Below are 11,512 nucleotides of genomic sequence, written 5' to 3'. Positions count from 1 at the left end.
ATCAAAGCTTTCAAGGCTATTAATGCTTTCATGCAACTTAAAAAATCTAATTTTGGAAGTAACTGGCTAATGAATTTTTCCTTTTATTGGGAAATAGCCACCAAACACCAGTATTATTATCAATATGTAAATATGGTATTTAACATGCTTATATTTTTCTTAGAGTTGGAATATAGACTTTGTAATATATCTGAAACATCATCAAACATTTTGATAGTGCCATTATGATATAACTTATGTGCGGCATTAAAAAAATTACTGACCAGTCATAATGCATTTTTCTGAACTGAATTTTAAAATTTCTAGAGACTAACATGATAACAAATTTATCATTTTGACACGATGTATCACAATCTTCTTTTATAACATTCACAGGCCTTTCTTATTGCTTTTTTCTAAACGATCCTGTAAAAAAAAAATGTGACATGTAGTACAGCAAAGAGTGAGAAACAGATTCACAGATATGACCAGGACTTTTAAAAACATTTTCTCTTCCATTATAATTATGAGCAAAATCAAACGTGAACAAATGGACTGAGAAAATCTCAAATTTAAAAAACTATAAAATTAGTGCTTTTTATTTAGAGGGGAAAAAATAACACTGATAAGTTCATTTTTTTCTGCCTTAATTTATTTTGCTTTTGTTCCACAAGTTACACCTTGAAAAACATAATTTCTAAAATTCCCCTACTGCAAACCCAAATAAGATTTTTGGCAAGGAAAGAATGAAGGGAAGCAAAAAACCCCATTGGGTTGGCTTTTATTTTTTCTTTCTCCTACAGATATTTATTTGCCAATAGATCTGACTTCTTGAATTATATTCTGCTGATTATGTTACAAAGATGACTTAACATGACATTTAAAACTGAAGGAAAATCGAGTAGAAATTAACCTTAAGAGATCACTTGCACTCAGAAAGTAAATGTCTACATTAAGAAAAAAAATCCCATAAAATGGAGTTGCAGAATGTTACTGCTTATACAGGAAGTTCATCAAGCTCTTGTTCAGGCTGAGCATTAATGCTTTCAGAGCAACTTTAATAACATTAAGCAACCAAAGAAGATAAGAGGAGGTATTCCAAATGATAACGTACTGCTTCCACAAAATTATACAAATCTGACACCTTTTGATAAAAATCAAAGCTTTAATGAAGCTGTTCTTATGGACAAGTCCCTTAATTAAAGGTTGATTTTCCAAAATGAAATTTAAAAATTGGCAGGTGCTGAGGGGTTTGTGCTTCCAACAAGCCCTTGTTAGTTCTTTCTTTTTTTAGAAGAGAGCCAGGACAAATAAGGAAAGGCAAAGACTACATGTTTTGAAGGGACTGTTTTCTAATATTTATTTAGTGCCTATAACAGGGAGGGGACCAGATGGGGAAATCCAAACCAACTCAAAAGATGCAAAGTAGGATCTGTTTACAGTAAAGAAACAAGTTTTTCCCTGTTTAACTTTTGTTTCCTTAGTATTGTAACAGTCCTTTGTTTTATGATTGTTTCACTGAAAGTATGTCAACCATGAAAAATTGAGAAAGCTCACATGTCTTCCAAAGAACTTTAGGATATAATGCAATTACTAAGGTGCGTTTGACAGCAGAAGTAAAATTTGTGAGGACAATTTGATACAGCTTTTTACTATAGATGGTCTTTTGCTTCTCAAGCAAAGTTCAGAAGGTGGTGAACATTAAAGTTCAAGAGTTACTTTTAAGAAAAGGGTTCTTGTTTAATGACACCTAAATGTCAGAACCTTATATAGGTGGTTCTCATACCGAACAATGGTGGGGGTAGGTAGGTAGATGGGAAAAAAAATGTAACCAATCAAGACATAACTAATAGCCTTTTGTGGCTGTATAGAGCTTTTCTTGATTAAAAATATTTAAAGTGCTTTCTTTAGGATCTGGTTTAATCCTTATAGCCCTCATTTAAATAATGAAATAGCTGAGGTGCATAGATGGCAAATGAGTCACCTGTGGGTTACAGAACTGGTAAACTATGGAGCTGAGATTGTTCTCCGCCTTCAAACACAGATATTTATTACAGGGAGTTTGTTTTATAGGTGATGAGGGAGTAGACACGCCAAACAGGGTGCAGTAAGGCACCTCAGAAAGCCACCATCACTCCTTGGGCAGGAGGGATGAGGGAGGATATGGTTCCCAGAAGTGAGGGCCAATAGGTAGTAGCTGGCTGGTGGGAACTGGGACCACGGAGGGAAGGAACTCGAGCCATGAAGGAGAAGACACTTAAAGCAGAGAGAATAAGAGAAATCCCTGGCTTTCACCTTCCTCCTGCCTTCAGTCTTCTACTGGGGCCTTCAATTGGCTAAACCTGCCCAGAAGTCAAAGAACAAGGTCGCCTAGGAGATGAAGCTCCCTGAGATACAGAGTAGAGCAGCAGTGAGAGAGAATGGATGCAAGAACACACAGTTCAATGACCGGCACTGCCTGAAGAACATAGTGATTTATGATGGAGGTTCTGGAAAGATTTCCTGACTTTTGAATGTTATCTCCTTCTAGTTCAGTGACTTTGAGTAAATTATAAATCATCTCTGGGTCTCAGCTTCTTCATCCACAAAATAGGGATATTAAAACATTTTAACTTAGAGGGTTGTCATGGAGAGTAAACACATTCTTTTCCAAAGAAACAAGTACAACAACTATTTTCTTGGGAAAGAATTGCTCATAAAAGCTTTCTATATCCTTTGGCAAGAATGCAGAAGCTCTAAACTGAAGGTAGCTTTTTTAGGGGAATGAAATGGTTGCGGGAATCTCACTGTTCCATGTATTTTTTCAGGATTAAGAGAACCATTAGCTATTACCACAAGGGAGACAGTCAGCGATGGACACTAGCTGTAAGAAATTGAGTGCATATTCCCGGTTTTCCTTTTTCCATTCAAAACATTTCTGACGCCATGGCAAAGTCACTGGTGTGGATATTTATCCCTGTTGAGTACACTGTGACCTCACAAATAGGGGGAAAATGTTTTCAGACAAGAGGTCTCTGAGGTGACTTATTCACTTCCCATGGTGGATCTTGAAAGATGGAGTAATTCTTATTGTGCCCCGATGAGGGGAGCAATTTCAGGATCTCTCTTTTGGAAATGGGGAAGGGGTGGTCTTGCTGAAAATCTAACTACCTACCGCAGACCATGTGAACTGAGCCCTCGGTATCCTGGGATTGGAGGACATAGGTATCCATGCTTCTCTGGGACACCCTTTTTCTTGCTATTATCAAAGTAGGCTAGTTAATTCAAACATGCAAATCTACTGGGACTATCAGATTACAAAGTTGCTTTGGACTGCTCCCTGACTGGCTCTAAATCAAGGGTCAAAGTGGCTGGTTGAAAATAAGTCATTCTTTCAGTAAAACTTTTACAGAGGAAGTAATACTGATGTTGATGATGGTGCTGATGATAATTATGATAACAGCTGTTACTTCTTGAGTGTTTACTACTAGCCAGGCTTAGTACTAAGCACTCTACACATTTTATTTAGTTATCCCAACAATTCAGTGAGCCAGCCATTATTATTATTACTCAGATTTTACAGATGAAACAAGTGAGCCTCAAAGGGATGATATAATCTGCCTAAGACAAAAAACTAGACCAGGTATAGGTATTCCATGTATGTCTGATTCCAATGTCTGTAAGTATAGTGCCTGCTTGCCTCATGCCAGGCACAGTGCTGGACCCTGGGGATACAATGACCACTAACATCCAGGGAAGTGCATGCAGTGACACAAAGAGCTGTACTTGGTAAAAAGCCCTGACTGAAAGCCACAAAGGCTGCCAAATTATGAGGACTAAGCCCAACTTGTCTTTCTTGGGAGGAACTGGGAGGAGTACTAGGGATGCTTCTGGAATGGTCTCCCCCCAGTCTCCACACACTGGTCAAAGAGTGGCTGGGCTATGAAGAGAAGACCTACCTTCAATCTGCCACCTCCAAAATCTGGGTCTTTGAGAGAGTTAAGGAACTCATCGAGTTGATTTAGAAAACAAAGTTGAATGAGACTCTCTGTGCACCCAAGATGCCTTATTGTCTCATACTTCCTTAACTTACTCTCTCCATCCTTACTTACTTAGGACTATCTAGAGATGGAGTGAAAAAAAAGTACTTAGTAAGTGTGGGTCCATATAAAAAAAAAAAAAGAGTGGCTGGGAAATCAATTCGGGTTAGTGGCTGGCAGCAGAAAAGATGGGGGAAAGACAAGCCCAACATGGATGAATGTTTGGAACCTATTCTTGTGGAACTAGAGAAGAAGAAAAAGAAAAACTATGGCCCAGATCTGATTTTGTGGCTTGAACAATAACATTTTTTCTATTTCCATATTGCTAATCAACTTCTGGAAATAAATCACACATTTGAATGCTATAGTCTTTGTCCTAAGATGTCTAAAACACTGGGACAAAAGGAGCAGTGGGATGTGGCACTTGAATTTTTGGCCTCATTTTGGCACAAATATAGCAAGCATTCCAAATAGCAAAGCTCAATTTTTCTAGAACTAGTATCTTTTTCAATGCTTCCAGTTTTGTGGATCAATTCTTTGAGTTAAACTTTCACCAAATCTGGAATGCTGTAAGTTAGCATGTCAGCAATTCCTTATATTATGATTACCTTGTATTTTCTTGCAATGTCCTAATCTTTACCTTCTAGGTAAAAATAAGACTTCTTTAATGATTCAACAAAGCCAGGATTAAAGCACATCCTCTTGATTAGGGAAGGGCAACTAGGCCAAATAGTTTACTTAGGTAATTGCTACTTCAAAAAATACAGGCCCTTAAAGTCACTCACCTGAACCTCAGTATGTTCTCTCAGGAGTCGATCATATTCTTTAGAAAGTCTCTCTGATTGCATCTTCATTGTCATCACATCATTTTGTGCCTTAGAAAGGGCTAGAAAATATTGAATTGAGTTTCATTTTTATTTTGAAATAACTTCAAATTTATAGAAAAGTTGCAAGACTTAATAGAGAACTCCTGTGTAGTCTACCCAAATTCACTGTTAATGTTTTGCTACGTTTGTTATCATATTCTCTTTCTTCACACACAGGATTATTTTCTTAAATCATTTGAGAATAAGTTGGAGATATAGTACCCTTTTACACTTTAATACATCATTGTGTATTTCCCCAGAACAAAACATTCTCTAACATAACCACAGTATAGTTAATGTAATCATTCATATTCTAATTTGGAGACTTGTCCCAATTACATCATCTTTAGTTTTTTTTTTTTTTTTTTTCACTTCTAGACCAGAATATATACCTGGATCGCATATTGCATTTAGTTGTGGTATCCCTTTAGTTTCCTTTAATCTGGAATAGTTCCTCATTCATTCCTGTAGCCTTCCTCTCTCCATCTTTCATGACATCAACATTTTTTTTTTTTTTTTTTTGAGACAGAGTCTCACTTTGTTGCCCAGGCTAGAGTGAGTGCCGTGGCGTCAGCCTAGCTCACAGCAACCTCAAACTCCTGGGCTCAAGCGATCCTTCTGCCTCAGCCTCCCAAGTAGCTGGGACTACAGGCATGAGCCACCATGCCCGGCTAATTTTTTCTATATATATTAGTTGGCCAATTAGTTTCTTTCTATTTATAGTAGAGACGGGGTCTCGCTCTTGCTCAGGCTGGTTTCGAACTCCCGACCTCGAGCAATCCACCCGCCTCGGCCTCCCAGAGAGCTAGGATTACAGGCGTGAGCCACCGCGCCCGGCCAGAATTAGGCTACTTTTAAAATAAAATATTCTTCATTTTGTTTTTGGCTGATGTTTTCCTCATGATTAAATTCAGGTCATGTATTCCACTTAGATATAAATATATGTGATGTTGAATGCTTCTCAGGGTATCCAGAGGCCCACCACATCCAACACCCGCACTGTTTTTCCATTTTATAGTTACTATTTTATCCCTTGTAACTAAAGAAGTAATATATGGGAAGACAATTTAGACTATGCAAACATCCTGCCTTTAAGATGATGACACACAAAAATGACTATACATTGGCCTTTGTTTAACAAGGAGCTACAGTCATAAGTAATCAGATTAATGTCCTTGGATAGAAATTAAAAAAGAAAATATATATGACAACACATTGTGAAGAAGACAGTAATCAGCAAAATATGTAGAAGGGAAGAGTAGTACAAAATGAGTTAGAAAAATTTGTTGTCATACTTGAAAATTTTCTCTTATGGAGTGCTTTCAGAAATCATTTTTCCCAAATCTGAGAATCCTGAACTGGCTCTACTTATAATTCTGTACATGTAGCCTTTACAAGTTCTATATTTGTAAATCTTTTAGGGTAGGAGTTTTAGGGAAGAAGGTGGGATTTATAAATTTAAAAGTTACTTTTTTGACATAGAAATAAAATTATGGTTTCTATTTATTAACAATCTTTCCTCTTGAGAAGCCATTATATGGGCATTTTTATATAAACATATAAGACACTAGCAACTAAAGTACTTTTTGTATCAGTACTTTCTAGATTGTGTTGTTAAACTTTGTGTTGTTCTATATCTATGTTGTCAATACAGTAGCCGCTATCTATATGTGGCTACTGAGTACTTTAAATGTGGCTACTACAGGTGAAGAACTAAATTTTAAATTTTATTCAATTTTACTTAAATTTCAATTTGAATAGCCAGGTGCAGTTAGTGGCTAGCCATACTGGACAGCACAGTTCTATAATTTCCTCCATGTTCCTTCCTTTCCTCCTCCATTTAGATCTGTCATTCTAAATTAGGTATTAAAGACTGATTTTGGCTGGGCGCAGTGGCTCACGCTTGTAATCCTAACACTCTGGGAGGCCAAGGCGGGTGGATTGCTCGAGGTCAGGAGTTCGAAACCAGCCTGAGCAAGAGTAAGACCCCTGTCTCTACTATAAATAGAAAGAAATTAATTGACCAACTAAAAATATATATACAAAAAATTAGCCGGGCATGGTGGCACATGCCTGTAGTCCCAGCTACTAGGGAGGCTGAGGCAGGAGGATTGATTGAGCCCAGGAGTTGGAGGTTGCTGTGAGCTAGGCTGACGCCACGGCACTCACTCTAGCCTGGGCAACAGAGTGAGACTCTGTCTTAAAAAAAAAAAAAAAGACTGATTTTGACAAATTTAATGTGATATCATTTGGTAAAGGTATGAGTTAGGTATGGAGGACATTTTTTATGATGGTTAGATTTCAATGATACTACAACCACAATATAAACAGTTATATATTAGTTTTCAAATGTGGGTTCTACAAAGCATTTCCTAGACACTACTTGAACATATGAAGCATGGTTGGTGTTATCTTCAAGACTTAACCAAAAATGTTTAAGACCTTGGGTTTCTAGTATATAAAAAGCAAAGCAGATTCCACAACCTAATAATGCCTGACTTGCCTACACCAGTGGTTTTAAGATGTTGGTGTTATAGTCTGAATGCTGTGTCCCCTCCAAATTCCTCTGTTGAAACCTAACCACCAATGTGATGGCATTAGGAGGTAGGGATGAGAGGTGATTAGGTAGGGATGGGAGGCTCTAATAGAGATTAGAGCCTCTAATAAGGGATTAGTGCTCTAATAAATGAGGCTTCAGAGAGCTGCCTTCCCCCTTCTATCATGTGAGGACACACAGTGAGATGATGCCATCTGTGAACCAGGAAACGGGTCCTCATTAGACACTTCATTTGCTTGTGCCTTGATCTCGGACTTCCCAGCCTATAGAACCATGAGAAATAAATTTGTGTTGTTGATAAGCTACTCAGTCTATGGTGCTTTGCTATAGCAGCCTGAAGGTACTAGGACAGCTGGTCAGGAAACTGTATTGAACAGGGGTTTGTCTTAATGTTAAAAAGTGATTTATACTTCAATTTCTGACATGCATAAATTACTTAAGGAATTTAATACCAGAGATATCAATTTATTAGTTCCTTATTAAAAGAAGCTAGAAAACCACTTGTACAGCCTATCCAGGAGTTTTTTCTGATTATCACTGGTATGAAGCTATAACAAAACAAATGCAGGCAAATACTGTGTTTTTCTGCTACTTAGCAAGCCAAGGTATAAATTGTATTTCTTATTTTGTTTTGTATTTCAATGGATATTAATAAACCTAATGATTATTATCTTATGAATTCACTCCAATTAGGGGGAGGCTGTTGTTGTCTAGAAGCCTCTTGGACTGTTTCCCAGTCCTTTCTATCTCGTTTTATAAAAATTACAATATTGTGTTTTGGATGCCTTCCACCTCCTTCTGGAACTGCATCTGTAACTAAGAGATTATATAAACTTGTTATCTGACATGTGAATATGCTTGTTTTATTTTGAGCCATATTATTTTGGAAACAACATATATAAGGAAAACATTATTGGACAAGGAGGCTTTAGGTGATACATCTAAGTTGCTATTTCAATTTTCTCATCTGCAAAAATGGGTTGCTATCACTTGCCAGTGGCTTTATGGAAACACTGAGGTATTTTCTTTTTTTTTTTTTTGAGGCAGAGTCTCGCTTTGTTGCTCAGGCTAGAGTGAGTGCCGTGGCGTCAGCCTAGCTCACAGCAACCTCAAACTCCTGGGCTCAAGCAATCCTACTGCCTCAGCCTCTGGAGTAGCTGGGACTACAGGCATGTGCCACCATGCCCAGCTAATTTTTTCTATATATTTTTAGTTAGCCAATTAATTTCTTTCTATTTATAGTAGAGACGGGGTCTCACTCTTTTTCAGGCTAGTTTCGAACTCCTGACCTTGAGCAATCCACCCGCCTTGGCCTTCCAGAGTGCTAGGATTACAGGCATGAGCCACCGTTCCTGGCCTTGCTGAGAAATTTTATGAGAATACTGGCCACATTCAGTCAGAGACTAGGTTATGCCCCAGGTTATGTTCCACTAGGAACTTTTAAAGGCATATGCATAATTTATTAAAACATAATAGAAAATAACACCAATTAATGTTATAGTGACACATAGTAAGCTAAAATGTTTGTGCAAAATGTCTATGTAAAAGGACAAATAAGGCCAAAATATTTGTTTTTTCAAGCGCCAAATTTACATTTATGGAGCTATTTGCACAACAGGAGGAGCTGGAGAGATTAATGCACTGTGTAAATGTATTGTATCACTGTGATTTCTACCAGAGGTAACAGACACCACCAGCTAAATGTTGCCAGGAAATGGAAGAGAAACTTTTAGAGGCATTGGCATGGTAGCTAAAGTTGGACTGTGGGACAATAGCTGTAAGTAGTGAGCCAGAGGAAAACATGTTTTACTTAAAATGTTTCCAGACAGCTAGTGTTGGTTTCTTTTCAGTTTATTTGTTCTGTTTTTGAGAACTTGAGAGTGTAATACACCAGAGCTATTCAATACTTAATCCTCGCATGTACTATTCCTTTGTCAGTGATCAATTATTGACTTGTTAATCTACAATAATGCTTCCAAGATACTTGGAAAGTAGACACACAAACTTCTGTTAAGTGAGGCACACAAATCTGTGGTTTGAATTATATTACAGTTTATATTTTGTATATTTTGTATTTTTGTATATGCCTATATTGTAGGGTCCTTATATAAGGTCTATGGTTTATTCATCACTTCAATCACCACCTACTCTCTCTTAACCTCACATCCATCTGTTGAGAAGCTCTGTTGATTCTACTTCCTTTATACCTTTCCAAACCATCCCCGTGCTCCATCTCTGTGACCACTGTGCTCACCTCCAGCTTACATTATTGAAGTGGATTCCTCACCTAGTTGCCTGGCTACTCTAACTCATTGTATACAGTGCTGTCCAAGTGACTGGACACATGGGCAAGTGCTGTCCAAATCCTCCACAGTGCCCCTGTTGGCCTACAAACATGGCATATGAGGCTCTTCAAGATGGTTTCCAGACTGACTGCTCACCTCTCTCTACTGCCTCTGTCTTATCGTATGCTCCAGTTGCCTCAATTTCCTCGCAGTACCTCAGCATGACATCTTTCAGTTACACACTGCTCATTTTGTTATAACATCTTGTTATTTCCCTTAACCTCCCTGCCTCACTTACTCTCTCCAATTTCCTCTGGCTAATGTTATCTTTCAAAATGGCAAGAAATTGTCCTCATCTCCGGGAGCTGGCTTCTATTAGATGTCAAGCTCACATTCACCAAAGCACCTATCATGCTTAAGGGCAACTATGTCCACACTAGATTGTGGACTACTCAAAAAACAGAGCTGTGTCATATCTCTCTGTCTGTGCACACAGCATACTGCCTAGCACATGGCAGGTGCTTAAAATATGTTCCTTGAAGGAAAGAAGGGATGAATAAATAAAAAGTGTAAGCTTTAAGCAACTGAAAAATTAACTTGTGGGGAACTAGTCCATTTCCTCAAAAAGATAAATGTTAGGTGAACAAGATAAAGTGTTACTTTAATCACCTGATGAGAATTTTGGTTGAAATAAGATAAACACAACTGTATCTTCAATCAACAAACAAAATATTCAGGATAGTTGGAGCAAAGCAAACAGAACATTCTTAAAATATTTTGATGAAAATATACTCATGTTTCAAATATCTCATGCTAATCTAGAATTGAAAACAAAACACAAATAGTATTGCAGAATTCAGTTTGGTTGAAAAAACCTAAAGCACTGATTCTAAGAATAGGGCAGGAAATATGCAAGATAAGCCAGGAGTATCTTGTAGTGCCAGAAAGTAAGGAAGCGTTCCAAAAATGAAAACAAAAGAAAATCCACAGTAATGGGAATGTGTCAAAGGGACACAGGAGCCAACTGAAAGAGTTCCCAATGGCCAAAGCTGGATAACTTGAACAACAAAATAAAGCAGCAGTAAATTAAAACCTGAAGTATAGAATAAATAGCCATTAGTCCAAACTGAAATAAATACATAAAGTAAATAAATGGGGGAGAATAGACAAATCAATGCAGAAGAATTCCAAATAATGTCTATAGATACTCTATGCTCAAGGAGGTAGAGCATATTTCCCCATTTTTTATAAGTCTGGGCTGTGAACAGTCACTTTCTTCCAAAGATTACTATATGGAAAGAAGAGGGAAAAAAGTAACTTTAAAGTACCGAAACTTGACAAACACTATTTCAGCCACATGATCAAGGTCAACATCAACAGTGATAAGTCATATTAATAGGATGTAATTTTGATAAAGTGTGAGGAAAATGGTACTTTACCATTGTTACTGTCCTTTCAGAACCTATATAACCCTAGTCTAATGTAAAAAACATTAGATAAATTCCTATAGGGGCATATTCTATAAAATATCTGATCAATTTCTCAAAACTGTCAAGATCATCAAAAATAAAGAAAATCTGAGAAACTACTATAGCCAAGAGGAGTGTAAGGGGACATGATGACTGAATGTAATGTGGTATCCTGGATGAAATCCTGGAACAGAAAAAAGACATTAGATGAAAACTAAGGAAACCTGAATAAACTATGAACTTCAGTTAATAACAATGCACCAATATTGGTTCATTAATTATATAAATGTACCATATTAATCTAAGACATTAATAATAAGGGAAACTGAGTATGGCA

The 11,512-nt window shown here is 37.3% G+C and overlaps 1 protein-coding gene across 2 annotated transcripts in view; it reads right to left on the bottom strand.

Moving 5' to 3' along the window:
- Positions 1 to 272: 272 nt before the first annotated feature.
- The window catches only part of BCAP29 (B cell receptor associated protein 29), a 37,459-nt gene continuing 26,219 nt past the window's right edge, over positions 273 to 11,512 (bottom strand). For both annotated transcript variants that reach the window (XM_012746166.3, XM_012746173.3), the window contains exons 7-8: positions 4,784 to 4,884; positions 273 to 405 (exon numbers count right to left, since the gene is read on the bottom strand). In XM_012746166.3, coding sequence (XP_012601620.2) covers positions 370 to 405; positions 4,784 to 4,884 — 137 coding nt within the window. In that variant the 3' untranslated portion in view covers positions 273 to 369. The remainder of the gene's footprint in view (positions 406 to 4,783; positions 4,885 to 11,512) is intronic.

Source organism: Microcebus murinus, chromosome 9 (genome assembly GCF_040939455.1).
Source record: "Microcebus murinus isolate Inina chromosome 9, M.murinus_Inina_mat1.0, whole genome shotgun sequence".
NCBI lineage: Eukaryota > Metazoa > Chordata > Mammalia > Primates > Cheirogaleidae > Microcebus > Microcebus murinus.
Note: the sequence above shows the minus strand (reverse complement) of the source record. Positions and strands in the feature narration are given on the sequence as shown.